The sequence below is a fragment of the Gymnoscopelus microlampas genome, assembly GCF_963454915.1.
Source record: "Gymnoscopelus microlampas genome assembly, chromosome: 11".
NCBI classification, from domain to species: domain Eukaryota; kingdom Metazoa; phylum Chordata; class Actinopteri; order Myctophiformes; family Myctophidae; genus Gymnoscopelus; species Gymnoscopelus microlampas.
The window spans coordinates 16,847,544-16,864,488 of NC_139948.1; the positions used below are offsets into that span (position 1 = coordinate 16,847,544).

Genomic DNA, 16,945 nt, shown 5'->3' on the forward strand with positions numbered 1-16,945 from the left:
AGATCCTCTGTGTTCTCCTGGCGGAGGAAGGCCTCATGGGAATAACCTGGCTGTGGTGAAGGACATTGGGTGCTCAGTGAAACTCTAGCAGCACAGCTGAAATTGTATCTGGGGAATCCATGGATGTGGGCGATGGGATATGAACGCTCATAGCTAATGATAATGATTACTAATCATTCCTACTTCACTGGAAAAATATAAGATAAATCAAGAAGTGTGCATAGTTGACTCACGTGGTTCATTACCTCTCAGGTGAGTTATATGGTGGTGATCTAGTCTGTTTCAGTCCACATTTGTTTTAACATTTTTATCACAGTGATGTACATTGCATGGTTTGAATGGGAGGACATTTTCTTAACAAATGAAATATGTTGTAAGATAAATAGTGAAAATAGCTGATCTACAAGCCAACGCGTTGTGAGCTTGTAGAATTTAGCTATTTAAATTTGTTTTGGGGAAAAGTTTACCAATTGACCAATTTGCCTCAAATGAGGATGCCAGGGTTAATGGGGTTAACACAATACATTTTGATTGAAACACAAATATCAAACATATTAGACAGTCTACATTTCCCAAAGTAAATACATGCTTTTAATTCAGTCTGACCAGAAGCAGAGCTAAACCCCAATCCCCACCGCAAAAAAATCAGAGGGGGGCTAGCCAGGGATATCAAAAGCAGAGGCATGGATTTCCCCTCCATCACCCCAGAAAATCTAATTCTGCAAATGTACAGTACATTTTACATAGAGACAGACAGACAGACAGACAGACAGACAGACAGACAGACAGACAGGCTGCCTCATTACAATAAGGCAGTGTTTAGTTAAGCTGCGAAGCATTCGCTTCGCAGCTTAACTAAACAAATGGTGATTGATGATGATGCTCAGTCATTATGTGATTATTAAGATGTACTAGCAAATGCATCTCAAATGCAGTCAACTGTAAATGAAACACAGTTAATTTTTCACGTGGTACAGAGAACAGTACATGTGTTGTAGTGTACAGCATGTGTTTACGGTATGTGTGTATCTGTCATCCTCCTTTACAGAGCGGATGGTCGGCGATGGTCGTTGGCATCTCTGCCCTCTTCTGGATATGGAACCAACACACCCAGCTCAACGGTACACAGATTTGTTTTATATCATTTGGCTATTATTTTGGCAGGCGGGGAAAGACATGCTACACAAGTCTCCAATGGAAATCGTTGCTGTCGGGCAGAAACCTCTTATCTCTATGTTTAAACTTTTTATGCTTTATCGCAAATGAATGCCCTACTTTGTCATACTACAGTGTCACATAAAAGCAGCAACAAAATCAAATGTGGGACGTTGATAATGTGGTCAACACACTGTCCAGTCAGCTAGCTGCATGCCCCAGCTGTCCATCTAGCCATTATCTGAAAGTAATCCGTTAATTGAATGAATCAATTTAATAGTATTTAATATTTAATATTATAGGGGTGCTTGATAGTTGCTTCCATTAGAGAAAGACCATTGGATAAAACAACAATTAACCACAGGCTATATTTAACCTTTTAATCCTGACACCGGCGTGCAACGTAAATAGCTGATCAGCTTCATATCTATATCTCTCTCTCTCTCTCTCTCTCTCTCTCTCTCTCTCTCTCTCTCTCTCTCTCTCTCTCTCTCTCTCTCTCTCTCTCTACACACACATATATATATATATATGTATATATATATATAATATAAGCCTAGGCTGTTTTAGAGAATTTTTGCCTATAATGACTTGCCAGGGTTAATGTGTTAACCACTTATAAAAAGTAGATCATGGGTATCTGGTGGCTCGGGCAGGTAGTGCACAGACCATGTCTCCTAGTGAGCACGAGGAGAGGAAACGAGTTTGGATCGGACCCCCATCTTGTCTCTCCTCTCTCTCTTCCCTTGGTTTCCTGTCTCCCTGACCTATTTTTTTAAATAAAGCATAATAATCGACAGGCTACGAGTCATTTTCAGTGGAAGCCAGCGACAACTGACGCTGGACACTTGTTGCTGTGTGACGAGCTACAAAAGCTTTAAAAAAAATGTTTAGCTGGCTTCAACGTTTTTCAGCACTCCAATGATGCGGTCACCATTGCCACTCCCCTTCTCTTTCCACACAAGTCTTGCTTGTAATGGTATGGGGGGGAAACAAACTATTGCCGTTGTATGATCAGGCTTTTAGAAGGTAGTGCTGCATGGGGGTTGTTAGATAAGTACATGGGTACGGGTAGATAGAATGGAAGGTTTTTGATTGAGTGATTAATGTTTTAATTGAAAAAATGCATATACATGAACATATACTGTATCTGTTCATATCTATCAAAAGCATAAAACACAAAAAAGCTTGAAAGCTTATTTTCTTTATGGTCCTTTGAGTGCAAATGTGCACGCGTGTCAAATGAGTGACACGTAGTGGGGGGGGGGGGGAACTCTGGTAAGTAGGTAGACAGGTAAGTAGGTCGACAGCTCAGTAGACACATAATCCATGTAATCCTTACACAACCTTTAAATGACATGAAACAGATGAGCACCTGCAGACAACCGTCTTCCCATAGCTCCATGCTGGCATCTAGCCTGTTGGTGTGGCTTCATTCCGTTGTCTCTCACCTGCGATTGATCGGTGATTGATTGTGCAATTAGCGGAGTGAGTGGTGAAGGTCCAGGTCTCATTGCTTTGACTGACGGCAAATGAGGCTGTAGAGATGAGGTGGGTCTTTGGCTGCGACAGATTCATGGTTGTCATTAGATGGCCACCCTAGAAAGGATCAGTGGTGGAAAAAGTACTCACATTCTTTGCTTAAGTAAAAGTATCAATACTGCATTAGAAATACTCTGTTACAAGTAAGAGTCCGGAATTCAAAATTTAATTGAGTAAAAGTACAAAAGATATACTTAAAGTACCAAAAGTAGAAAGTACTCATTATGCACAATGTCCCATTTCACAAATTTGACGCATACAATGTGTAAAAGTCTTTTGAAAATAGCAGATCTACAAGCTCACAATGCGCTGCATTGCGACGCATTGTGAGCTTGTAGATCTGCTATTCTAAAATGGTTGAAATGTATACAGGGTAATGTATGTTTTGTAATAATAATAATAATCAAAAGTAACTAGTAACTAAAGTTTTCAAATAATTGTAGTGGAGTAAAAGTACAATATTTACCTCTGAGATGTAGTGGAGTAGTAAAAGTACTGAAAACTGGAAATACTCCAGTAAAGTAAAAAAAAAAGCTCCTAATACCGTAGTTAGGAAGGGTAAATGCAGTAAATGTACAGTGAGAAAAAATACTTGAAAGGAGTGGGTTATTATTGTAAAAAATGACCCTAACCTTAACTACACCAACCCGTGCCTAAACGTAACCATGTAGTAACAGTGCCTAACCTTAATAAAAGGTAATTCATTGATCACATACATACAAACATCACTCAAATGACTTCAACCCATGTTTAAACTTAACATGGGACATCTGTGCGTTCTAGGGTGGCCATATTGCTGACCCAGATTCATGGATCTGCACCTGAGCTCTTATTGGACCACTTAATTTCTCTCTCTCTCTCTCTCTCTCTCTCTCTCTCTCTCTCTCTCTCTCTCTCTCTCTCTCTCTTTCCCCCTCTCTGTATGTACACAATGTACTGAAAGGAGTTGCTCAAGGGAAGCATTTAGTTCATTGAACAGTTTCACCACGGGTGCAGGCAACTTTGCTGTCACACACACACACACACACACACACACACACACACACACACACACACTAGGGCATTAACAGAATAATCGAATATTCGAATATTCGACTATCAAACCGACTATTCGACTATCAAACCACTATTCGATTATTCGATAAAAAAAACAAAAATTTAAAAAAAGTTTTTTTTTTTTTTTTTTCTAGATTTTTTTTTTTTTAGTGGCTTTTCTGCAGCAGACACGCAGCTGTGAGCTCTGGTGTGACGTCAACTCGCATTCCTTGAGTCCAGTCATCAATGTCATTGAAAAAAAAAAAAAAAAAAAAACTTTTTTTTTTTTTTTTTATAATCAAATCGATTAATCGAATATTCGAATACTTATAGGTCGAATAATTCGAATACTAAAAATCACTATTCGTGAATGCCCTAACACACACACACACACTCTCTCTCATTATAACCCATGCTCTCTCTACTCAGTAACTAGACACGCTCTCTCTCACTATAACCCATGCTCTCTCGACCCAGTAAACAAGACATGCTCTCTCGCACTATATCCAATGCTCTCTCTGCCCAAGTTCAACCGGCATACACACACTCTCTCTCTCTCTCTCTCTCTCTCTCTCTCTCTCTCTCTCTCTCTCTCTCTCCTCCAGTACGCACACAAGAGTTAAGCACCGTCATGATGACACACTGTCATGATGGTGCCGGTAAACTGACTCTATGCATTCACACTCATGTGACGGGATAACAATACAGGCATTCTGACTAGGTAGGATGATGTGCTCTTGAAGGTACACAATGCCGGCATTCAAAATTGGTGTCTGTTCCCACAGGATGCCGAAGTTAAATATACCAGTAAATTGTAGGGATTTCAAACGAGTGGGAAAGGAGTTATAGAGTGTAAATGCTGTCATATAGTGTAAATGCTGCCATATAGTGTCATTGCAGTCATATAGTGGCATGCGTTTTGTGGTTACATGAAGAACATGCATGAAAGTGAAATGAAGTCATGGTCTCATGGATATGTTGTGGGTGTGTACACAGCACAGGCATACATTAGAGACAGATGGACATGGTTGACTTGACTCATCACAGCCACGTGGACGCGTCTTGATTCACCAGGAGCGCTGAGTCACACGGCTCTAACTGTTTCTTTGGCTTCTTTCCTTTTCCCCTCATTCTTTCTCCTCCCCTCTCTTCCTCTCTTTGCATTCCTCTCACCGTCCTCTTCCCGCTTCCTCCTCCCCCCTCCTCCCCTCCTCTCCCTCTCTGCTGGTCTTCCTCCTCCACCTCTGAATCCCCACGGACGCCCACAACCCCTTCACCAGTCCTCCAGTTCATCTCAGGAGCGCTTGCACCAGCTGCCCTTCCAGCCCACCATGGACGAGCTGCACTTCCTGTCCAAGCACTTTGGCAGCACAGAGAGCATCACGGATGACGACGGCGGCCGCTGCTCTCCTCACATGCGCCCTCGCTCACGCAGCCTCAGGTCAGCAGCCACTACTCTAGAACCAATGGCCTAGGGGATATGAGAACCTATCAACATGCTCCTAGCTCTGGGTCAAAGTGAGGGAAGTTGGTTCACTCGGGCGCCATCTTGGAATTGCTTCCGGGCAGTAAAAGGACAACACTCCATAGGTGAAAATTGTAAACCTGGAGTGTTACAATTTGTTCCCCACTTTCAACAACATTCAAAATAAGTCTATTCTATAATCGATTGGCAGATTTTCATAATGATATGCCGATAAAGGTTAATTGATTGGCCAACCGTGTCATCTTACGTTGATGATGCAGCCATCTTTAGCGCTTCAAGTTTTCCCATATAAACTGCTAGAGTGCTCTGTCCCTGCCCTACTTGGAAGCACCACCCAGTAGGATAGCATTAGCAATAATAATTGTTTTTTTGTCTACCCGACCTGAAATCTGGAGTAAAGGTCTGGGTAGCGAGACTTAGCAGTAACAGTTGCAAAATAATCATTTCTAAGATTAGAGAGGAGCTTAATCTTCAGTTACCGAAAAACCACCAACCTCTTCTGACTGACATTTAAAGATTTAACTTGGGTTAATTTCTACAGACGTTGTTTCTGCCTATTTTATCTAATTATTTTAATGAGGCATTTCATTTTCTTGATTATGAAGACAATACATTGGGGAAAAAACATTTATTTTTTGCTCTCTCCAAATATAATGTGTCAAATTGTAATGTACTGTAATGTATCCAAACTCCCATACATGTGAGTATTAAGCATTTATAGGATAAGGATATAGGCATTTGTGACACATTTAAGAGAAAGATTTCAATGTGCAGTTTTGAATAGACAAATGCCATATTTGAGTCAGACATCTACAATTAAAATAAGAGTGAGCATTCAAATAAATCATTATAAAGCATTAGTCAGCCAGCAGCAGCAAAGCAAACAGTGTGGCAGCAACAAGAATGAGTGTGGGCTTGGCATTTGAAAAAACATTTCAGGGTCACAGTACAGCTGAGTCAGTGAGGAGACGCCACTCAAGTTGTCATGCAGTCATAGAAGTGCTTTATTTGTACCCAAACCACTGCAGCTGCATAGCTATGTGGAGTTGCATGTTCTTGTGGGTTTCTTACCACACCAGAACACATGCATGTCACTGCCCTTGAGCAAGGCATTTGACTTAAGAGGTGGAGCTGCTGGTCTCTAGGCACTGCTCAGTGTAGTCCCCTGCTGCTAATATTTAGGATGGTTTAAATGCAGTATCAATTCTCAAGATTAATTATCTATAACGCTGCTAACAAGAAAAGATTACATGAAAATGTAGAATGAATGAATGAAAATCATGGAAGACTCTACCACCAGTATATTTAATAGTTTTGGCAATTACAAGTTAATTGCACTGCACTGTACTGTACTGTACTAATATTGCACTGTACAGTGAGCAAGTCAGCGGTTATTTTCCTCCTAACTCACAGTAACCTATATTATCCCTTACCTTGTTTGACCTGCAGGAAAATAAAAAGTGTTAATACATTTTATTTGTATGGCATATTTGAAAAAAAAAAAGAAACACAAATACTATGTTTGTCTTATTTCCTCTCCACAGCCCTGGACGCTCCCCTTCCTGTTATGACAATGAGATAGTCATGATGAACCATGTGTACAAAGAACGCTTTCCCAAGGTAAACATAAACACCTACACGCACGCACGCACGCACGCACGCACGCACGCACGCACGCACGCACGCACGCACGCACGCACGCACGCACGCGCGCACGCACGCACGCACACACACACACACACACACACACACACACACACATACACACACACACACACACACACACACACACACACGTCCATTCATTTGCCAGACAGTCATTGTAGCCTTAATGACTAGCCTGGTTAAATGAAGGTTAAATAAGAACAATACAAAACATTCTACACAGAGGTTAATCAGGATCAGTTAAACACACACGCACACACACACACACACACACACACACACACACACACACACACACACACACACACACACACACACACACACAAAGCCCATCTATTAATCCTATAAACTCCGAACTGTGATATCACAGAGCCCAAATTAGCTTCTATTGATTTTGGGCGTCGGTGTGATAACCCTCATCAGGAGACATAATGAAAAAAAGAGGCTGTTGAAATGAAACCGAACAGATGACGTCATTGTGCCCAGCCCTTTGAGGTTTACGCTGTGAGGAGCATATTAATGTCACCCACTATCACAGGGGAGGCACAGCTTTGTGTTTTCACCTCAGTTGACGCCGCTTGCTTGACTGAGGCTGATGATGTTGAAAGGAAATGGGTTCAAAGGCAGAAAGACCGATGTTACCTGGGCTTAGGAAGCTGTGTGTGTGTGTGTGTGTGTGTGTGTGTGTGTGTGTGTGTGTGTGTGTGTGTGTGTGTGTGTGTGTGTGTGTGTGTGTGTGTGTGTGTGTGTGTGTGTGTGTGTGTGTGTGTGTGTGTGTGTGTGTGCGCGCGCGGGTGGGGGCTTTCATGCTGTTTTCACAAATCACAGATTGAGACTTGACCTGACAAAACTTTTCAGTCGTGAGATTCTTTTTTTTTGTGTTGCTTTAATCCATGAGTTCAAATGAGGTTCAAAGCCGGGCTTTTCTCAACTCGCACTAATCCTGCTACAAGTCAAAGAAAGAATTACTAAGAGCGGGTCAAGTCTGAAGCTGATCTACCATTTGGCACGGGACACCGTCATATGATGGTGTATAAATTAGGCATGACCCTCCTCTCGCATGAACGTAACCTTTATGTTCTCTCATTACCTCTTCCCTTCTCCTCTCTCTATCTCACTACCCCCCTTGGTTCTGCACCCATCCACCCTTTGACCCTGTCTCTAATGCCCCTCTTCACCAGGCCACGGCGCAGATGGAAGGCCGGCTGGCCGAGTTCATCCAGCACTACTCTCCAGAGAGTGTCCTCCCTCTGGCGGATGGCGTGATCAGCTTCATCCACCACCAGATAGCCGAGCTGTCCAGAGACTGTCTGGCCAAGGCCCGGGACGGCCTCATCACCACCGTCTACTTCTTTGAGCTCCAGGAGAACCTGGAGAAGCTGCTCAACGACGTCAGTGAAACACACAGATACACATATCCTATATTACATTTGAGAAAAGTCAGCCCTTCCTGTGCCCCGGTGATGCCAATTAATTGTTTCGGTATCAACACAACAACAACATATCACATGTCACTACAACACTAGCCACAACGTTCTCACTTTATTTACGCAAAAGTAGACGTTTCGTCTACTTTTCATTGCTCACTATACATTTGCCTCTTTGGAGCATAATTATTTCCGTCCAACAATATTTTGGCACAGTAGCGACCACACCGGAAGGGGAAACCCTTTAGCACAGCGTTTAGCGTTAGCCAAAAATGTCTCATAGTACTTACACATTATGTCTTTGCAGTCACTGCGGTAATGTCCCCATTCCATTCCCACCACAGTCACGCTAATATGTCCGTCATTTTCGTGCCATGTACATCCCAAACAAAACATGATTATTATTGTTAAAACATTATCGTCTTTATTATTACCTATGCTATCGTCTTACCGTCTATACACAACAATTCTGCGGGACCAAAAGTTAGGTTGCCAGATTCTGCGCGAGAAACAAGCGACGTCACGCTAGATGGGACTTCTAGTATTTTACAATTGCGAAATTGATGATAAACATTTAACTTCCAATGTGCGAGCGTAACCCAGAATACTGCTCTTAGCAAAGTGTCTACCTGACTCTGTGAGTCATGCTACTCTTTCACACTTCATGACTGACACCTTCAGCGTGGGCACAGAGCATGGATTGTTCTGGATATTGTTCATTTGAGCCGTCATCCACGTCTGACTCTGAGTCCCACAACAGTGGCTGTGGCGATTCGCAACTTCTGTACAATTTTTAATCGATTCACCTCAAACATCAACAGAGCTTTTCCCGCCAATGCTCATGACAGTATGCAAACGTTGGCAAACACAATGTTTCGCTGAACGCACCAATTACTGAACCATTGGAATGTATATGATATGCTAGGGTTTAGGGGGTTCTGAGCTTGGCTCTTGAGAAGTCGCTTCAGTTCAATCTGTCTCATTTAACTCGGCAGCACTGGGGCTTCACGAGGGGATGAGGATTCGACAGCAGCAGTAAATGAGACTAATTGCGCATGTTATTTCTCCGAGCGGATAGGAGGCTTCAAAAGATGTATCTGCAGCCCCCATGTTGATTAAATCACTCTGATGAGTTCTCTGGGTGGCCTGGTTTGGATTTGATTGGATCCACCACGCCCGCTGCGTTAAGAGTGTTCCGAAATCTAAGGCCTTTTGGATGTTTTTTTAGTTTATCTCCCATTCCGCCCCAGTGGAACTGCAATGCATTGCCCTCTGTTGTGTATACACAGTAGAATCTGTGTGTAAAAATGGACCCTACTCTGCTCCCTCTCTCTCTCTCTCTCTCTCTCTCTCTCTCTCTCTCTCTCTCTCTCTCTCTCTCTCTCTCTCTCTCTCTCTCTCTCTCTCTCTCTCTCTCTCTCTCTCTCTCTCTCTCTCTCTCAGGCATACGAGCGCTCAGAGAGCACAGAGGTAGCCTTCGTCACAGAGTTGGTAAAGAAGCTTCTCATCATCATCTCACGGCCCGCCAGGCTCCTGGAATGTCTGGTGAGATGACACACTCTTACTCAAACACTCACACACACACACACACACACACACACACACACACACACACACACACACACCGCACACACACCGCACACATCCGCTTCCCTTCACATCCCAAGAATTACACACCAAAGAGACTGCAGCAAAACAAAAGCTGTAAGGGGGCACGGTGGCGCAGTCGGTAGCGCTGTCGCCTCACAGCTAGAAGGTCCTGGGTTCGATTCCCGCCAGGGACGCTGTGGGCGCTGGGGGCGTGTTCTCTCCTCCACGTCATCGGCGCCCATACCCTAAGTGGGGTTGGTGAAAGGGCCTACTCTGTGTGGAGTTTGCATGTTCTCCCCGTGTCTCCTAGGGTAGTTAATACCCTCACAAAAACATGTAGTAATCCTGGTCACTATACTGCCTCCCCCTGGTCAGCCGGGGCGCCTGATGGAGGAGAAGGGAACTGGTTGGAATAACGTGTTCCTTCCACGCGCTATGTCCAACCAGGGAAACTCCCCCCTGTCGGGTGATAAGATGCGGCCTGCTTGCTCCTCATGCATTGAAGGAGGCATGAGCTTCAGCTTGGGCTCTCCCTAGGCTGGCAGAGGGTAGGTAGTGCCCAGGATTACATAGGCAATTGGCACTGGGTGAAAAAATGTGGGTTACAAAATCATGGGATAAAAATTATAGTAAAAAAACAAAAAAAAAAAAAAGCTGTTACACTTATGAATATCGTTTTCCTCATCGGTTGTCGTGTTCAGAGTCCTCGCTCCTCCACCGTCCTTGACGTTTCACACACTGTCTCCCTTTCTACGGTACTCCATGTTGGGATGGGAGGCAAATTAATTTCTTTAAATAAACAGCCGCACGTACTCACTTGCTGGACGGATTATAAGCATTTGAAAAGACTGATATATTACACAGCAGGGGCGAGAGGAAATAAACTGACAGTAACAGACCTGATCGGTCTGGCTAGAGAAGACATTTGCATTTAGATTAAAGTTCCATTTGCTTCGCTACAGTTCCACTAATACCAGCCAATGTCCCCCCACCGCCCCCCACTGTGGCTCATAGGACTGTGACCACACTGTCACTTTAGCCAGGATTTACTGTGTGTGTGTGTGTGTGTGTGTGTGTGTGTGTGTGTGTGTGTGTGTGTGTGTGTGTGTGTGTGAGACCCAGACTAACTGCTTCATAACAGTGTGTCTCCATGAGTGTCTCCATGAGTCTGTGAGGCATGGATTGGTCAATGATAAATCCACTCTAATCTTACACATATCGCTATCAGTTGCATTCGGGCTGCAGTCTGTTTTGACATGATGTGATTATTTGGGGGGGGGGGGTATAGTCAGGGCCAGCCATCAAACAACACAGTCAACACGGTTGACATACTAGGCAACCTTGTAGTGGTCAAACACCTACCATTCCTCCACACTCCCTTTCTGTCAAATGCAGCATGCTGTGGCACTAATGTGTCACCTCTTTTCAGGAGTTCAATCCAGAGGAGTTCTACCACCTGCTGGAGGCGGCAGAGGACCACGCCAAGGAGGGACACCTAATGAAGACAGACATTCCCCGTTACATCATCAGTCAACTGGGACTAACCAGGGACCCTATTGAAGGTGAGATAGATGGATGGATGGATGCATTCATAGATAGATAGATAGATAGATACTGTACACATACATACATACATACATACATACATACATACATACATACATACATACATACATACATACATACATACATACATAATTGAAAGTTAATTGATGTTTGTGTTATGTTGTCAGAGATTGTCAACCTGGACAGCTATGACAGTGAAGGACCCCTCACACCTGAAACGGATGACTCTACAGAGGTGAGATTCAATGATAGAGATTCATAGGTCAACCCCCCAATAGGTCAACCCATGCAACGCTTTCCTCTCCCAATTTGAGAACTAATGACTTGGCACATGTGCTTTCGGACAGATAATTGAGTCCATTTGTTTTCATTAGTTGAATAAATGTTGGGCTACAAATGAGCCATCCTTCTGCCGTTAGAGACGGCTGGACTCCAAGTACCGACATTTAGACAATTAGATGAGAAGGATTAAAGTCATACTGTGTAACATTCATTCAGTCTTTTTGGTGATACAGCTCCATTATCATTACATTACATTTCCGGTGCCTATGTCATTTTGGCATGAGTATGGAGTTTGTAGATTTCGAAAAAATAAATATATATTTTGTAAAGTATCAAATGACAGCAGTCAGCCCCACTGAATAAAAGATGCTGATCTGTGGAGTAAGTGATAAGAAGAAGAAGAAAAAAAAACATGGATTAATATGCTTGTTTATTACAGTAACAAAAGAAGGAACATTGCGGTTTGGAGCCTTCTTCAAGGATACATAAAATGTGTTTTTTGATTTAGAAAACTATCAGCCAAGTGGGGGCGTGTGTCATTTAGGATCTGTCTCTGGTTCCAGGGTAAGATCAGAACCATGAAACCACCAGAAGAGACTGACTTCCAGACCATCAAACTGATCAGTAACGGAGCGTACGGGTGAGTGAAGGGCACTAATTAATGCTAATGGTGATGTTGTGAACTTGTGACACACTGTCACACGCAAATGAGATACGCTTGCATTCACAGCGTGTGTGTGTGTGTGTGTGTGTGTGTGTGTGTGTGTGTGTGTGTGTGTGTGTGTGTGTGTGTGTGTGTGTGTGTGTGTGTGTGTGTGTGTGTGTGTGTGTGTGTGAGGATGAGAAACCGATTAAACGCATATAGAATTGCTATATGCAGACGATACCTAAACAACCTGCAGTGTGATGAGCATGACACCTAATTGAATACGTGTCTGTGATTGTGCGTACGTGTGTGTATGTCAGGGCTGTGTACCTTGTGCGTCACCTGGAGACGCGGCAGCGTTTTGCCATGAAGAAGATCAACAAGCAGAACCTGATCCTAAGGAACCAGATCCAACAGGCCTTTGTGGAGAGAGACATCCTGACCTTCGCTGAGAACCCGTTTGTTGTGTCCATGTTCTGCTCCTTTGAGACCCGGAGACACCTCTGCATGGTCATGGAGTATGTAGAAGGTGAGCCTGGTTATATGTACGGATGAGTAGAACTCAGTGGTAATACAGTGCTTGAGGAAGTGGTGAGTGGTTAGCGAGCCCACCTGGGCAGCCAGAGGGCCTGGTTGTCGCAGGTTCGATTCCAGGCCAGCGATGTGTCGATGTGTGTCCCTGAGCAAGACTCTTAACCCCTAATTGCTCCCAGAGCGCCGCACAATGGCTGGCCACTGCTCCTAGTAGTTATAGGATGGGTAAATGCAGAGGACAAATTTCACGTATGTGCATATGTATACATATACAGTGACAAAAAACACCCCAAGGAATGGGGACTAAATTAGATCCATGCAACTAAGTTAGAATCTGGAATTAAGAGGTCAAAATAGGAGAACCTCACATTTGTCTGCATTCAATTGAAGGACGTTTTGTAACACCCAACAATGTAGATCTGTTTGACAGGCCTTAGGAAAACTGCATTACTGGAGTTAAAGATTTTGAACTGGATACTCAATAGATACATCCACTATGCCTGAGCTACCTGTAATGTCTACAGCAACATGAGGAACCATCAAGAAATCAATGTTGTCATACTGACAAAGATGATTGGTAGGATTTCCTCCAAGCATGCACTTCTATAGTTTCCATTGCTCAATAGCATAATTCAAAAATGAAACGGTCCAGGTCAGGGCAAGAGTAATCATGGGAAGTCTTATGGTAATTATTATTGTCAGCAGCCAAGTTAGTCTCATAGCTCATTATATAGACAGACGACAGACAGACAGACAGACAGACAGACAGACAGACAGACAGACAGACAAACAGACAGACAGATAGCAAACATTCAGTACATCACCATGTACAATATAAACTGCTTCAATAGGAGGAGACTGTGCCACCCTACTGAAGAACATTGGTGCTCTGCCCGTGGAGATGGCACGCATGTACTTCGCTGAAACGGTCCTGGCTCTGGAGTACATACACAACTATGGCATTGTGCACCGAGACCTCAAACCTGACAAGTAAGATATATTACAGCTAGCTTTTTAAAATGTCTACAAAATAATTATGTGTATCAAGTCATGCAAAATAAATGTTTGAGTTTATTTTATGCTCACCGCTCTGTTGCTAAAGCAAAGCTTAATACAACATGAATTCCAGTCAAGACTCAATGCAGTTCTACAGCACAAATATATTTGATGGCACTTTCTTATATGGACTGCTACACTTATAACAGTGTTTAAGCCAGCAGGCCAGTATTAAATTTACACACTAGCCATAATAACATTCTTATATTAACACATTGTTAAAATGTCATAACACAAGCCAGCAGTTGATAATTCAAATGGTGTGAGAGAAAATACAGATTGTAGATTGGTATTTTCAGCGCCTTGACATTGGCGTGCAAAACAAAATAAGAATTCAGGCTTTAGAACCACTTGTTCATGGTTTCCACTTTGATTGTACTTATGGACAATAAAGATTTTTGAAGTTGAACGTGAGCATCATCACTGTGTGTCTGCAGTCTGCTGATCACCTCTATGGGCCACATCAAGCTGACAGACTTCGGCCTGTCCAAGATGGGTCTGATGAGTCTCACCACCAACCTGTATGAGGGACACATAGAGAAGGACACCCGCGAATTCCTGGATAAACAGGTAAAGGGAACACGCCGGTAGCTGACTAGATTTTCTGTGTGTTGACTTTCAGTGTCTGTTCTCTTTGCTGGCCTAAATAAAAGCAAGAATTGCCAAATAAAAATGTATAAACAGACAGGGTTCGATGTGCTGGGGGGACGGGGGGGAATCCATGTCTCCATGCTCCATGGTCATTTGTTTTTATCACCGGTAGGGATTTGTTTCATCCCTGCATCTGTTCAGACTGAATTAAATACATGCATTTCCTTTTTGGAAATGTGGACTGTCTGATATCAGACAGTCCAAATAATAAACATTATTTTTTATGTTTGATTTAAAAACTCCAAAATAGTGTTGCGACGCATTGTGTGCTGCTTGTAGATCTGCTATTTTCGCTAATTGTCGTACAAAGAAGTATATAGGGCTGAAGTGGTTAAGAAAATGCCCCACCCCCCCATTTTTCTTTACAAATCAAATCCTGTAAACAGCTGTAGAGTTGGAGGGAGAAAACACAAGTCATTACATTAGCACCAGTTCAAGAATTTCCAGTACAAGAATTGACGTAACTCCAACAAATCTCAGTCAAACTTTGATTTTGTCATCACCAGCATTTTATGGGGGTAATTTGTCCTTTTGTAGTAGAGAACATACCCAATCTTCCTTTAAGAGCTTAAAATTGCATGGCCACATTAAAAACATTTTCTATGTGGTCTCAGACGTTATTATTAATTTGTGTTTCGTTTTTATTTTTAGTGATGCAAGCAGTATGTGTTTGATGTGTTTATTTCTATGCAGAAAGATCGTTAATGCTTGCCAGCCATATCCAGAACGCAAAGAGATGAAACGATAAACATTTATCAGAAGAATTAGCCAATAGTTTCTCAGATATTATAATCAGTTCCCTTTTTAGATGAGGTTTGTTCTCCTTTTCTCAAAGTTTATGCTTGAATTCCAAAGGCCTCGTTATTTCTGGAACAGGCTGGTCCGCGGCCAAAAAACAGTTAGCATTCGATAGCGTAGCCATCTGCACATGAAAACCAAAAGCAGCGCTTTCATCTGGTCTTGGCATCCTTGCAGCGATCCCATCAGCTGGACACAAACATCCACGCTTTCGGCTCACATGCCTCCCACTCGCTTTCTGGAAACTCTGCCAATTAGCAGCTGTTCAAAGTTAGTATATTCCCCTCCTGGTTTGGCGTTTCAGTCTGTAAACTACACTGAACTGCACTTCACCAGGCGATGTTCAATCTTATTGTTGTTAGTAGTAGTTGTTTATAATCCTACAGTAACTGTGAAAGTAAGAATGTACGTGCCATATCTCTCCTCCAGGTGTGTGGAACTCCAGAGTACATTGCTCCAGAGGTGATTCTTCGTCAGGGTTATGGGAAGCCTGTGGACTGGTGGGCCATGGGCATCATCCTCTATGAGTTCCTGGTGGGCTGTGTGCCTTTCTTTGGAGATACTACAGAGGAGCTGTTTGGACAGGTCATCACAGGTGAGGACGCTTTGATTGATTGATTGAATGCTTTATTAGCAGTTTGCAAAAAAAAAGCACGGGAAAGTACAGTTCAATACAAGGTCTGCTAAGAGGATTTTAAACCCAAGAAAGCCTATGGCTTGTTTCCATTGGGGTCCTTTGTACTCAATTAATCTAAACATTTAATGACAGACAAATACACACTACTATGCAGTTGGTAGTTGAGCTGCTCCAGTACTCTCTGTACGTACGTGCCAAACAGACAAAATGTGTGTTACAACCAAATGTAGATACGTTGATAGAAAATACATCAAATTAAATAACATTTAATAACATTAAATATCGAAATATAATAGAACAATTATACCAATAATTTAACCAGCATAAAAAATATATTTTAAAAAGTAAAATGTTCTCCCACTTTTATAAAATGAGTTGAGATAAAAAGCAACACACTTGCCTACAAAATTACTGTAGTTACAAAAATAATTTAACAGACATTAGCTAGCAAAACACATGAGATTACAAAAGAAAAGAAAATGGTACATGGGTCACCCTGGTGGCTCACCTGGTAAAATTTCATACCACATCAATAATGCTATAGTCCTTCCTGCAACTGGCCTAGGTTCAAATCCAACGCAAGGCTCTGTGCTGCATGTCACCCCCTCTTCTCCTGTCTTTCTCTTAATGTTCTGTTTCCGCCAGGCTGGACCATTTACTACACATACACGTACTGTAGGCCTGTCCCTGACTAAGGATTTCTATAGTCGACTCTGATTGGCCAAATGTTGCCTATAGTCGACATTTTTAGCAGCTGCAAAGCTGCTGCTCTACAAACAGGCTGAGACATAGTCCGACACCTAAGTGACACCTAAGTGTCATTGGCTGTCCTGGCTGTCCTTCACTCCTTTAAGCCAATGGCGACACGAATGGGG

The 16,945-nt window shown here is 42.8% G+C and overlaps 1 protein-coding gene across 1 annotated transcript in view; it reads left to right on the plus strand.

Annotated features, from left to right (window-relative positions):
• Positions 1–16,945, plus strand: part of LOC311054978 (microtubule-associated serine/threonine-protein kinase 1-like) — a 57,507-nt gene that overhangs the window by 30,685 nt on the left and 9,877 nt on the right. The window contains exons 6-17 of the mRNA XM_084071022.1: positions 1,049–1,121; positions 5,013–5,173; positions 6,763–6,838; positions 8,065–8,274; positions 9,754–9,855; positions 11,330–11,462; positions 11,634–11,701; positions 12,312–12,388; positions 12,715–12,923; positions 13,780–13,918; positions 14,422–14,554; positions 15,863–16,028. Coding sequence (XP_083927148.1) covers positions 1,049–1,121; positions 5,013–5,173; positions 6,763–6,838; positions 8,065–8,274; positions 9,754–9,855; positions 11,330–11,462; positions 11,634–11,701; positions 12,312–12,388; positions 12,715–12,923; positions 13,780–13,918; positions 14,422–14,554; positions 15,863–16,028 — 1,547 coding nt within the window. The remainder of the gene's footprint in view (positions 1–1,048; positions 1,122–5,012; positions 5,174–6,762; positions 6,839–8,064; positions 8,275–9,753; positions 9,856–11,329; positions 11,463–11,633; positions 11,702–12,311; positions 12,389–12,714; positions 12,924–13,779; positions 13,919–14,421; positions 14,555–15,862; positions 16,029–16,945) is intronic.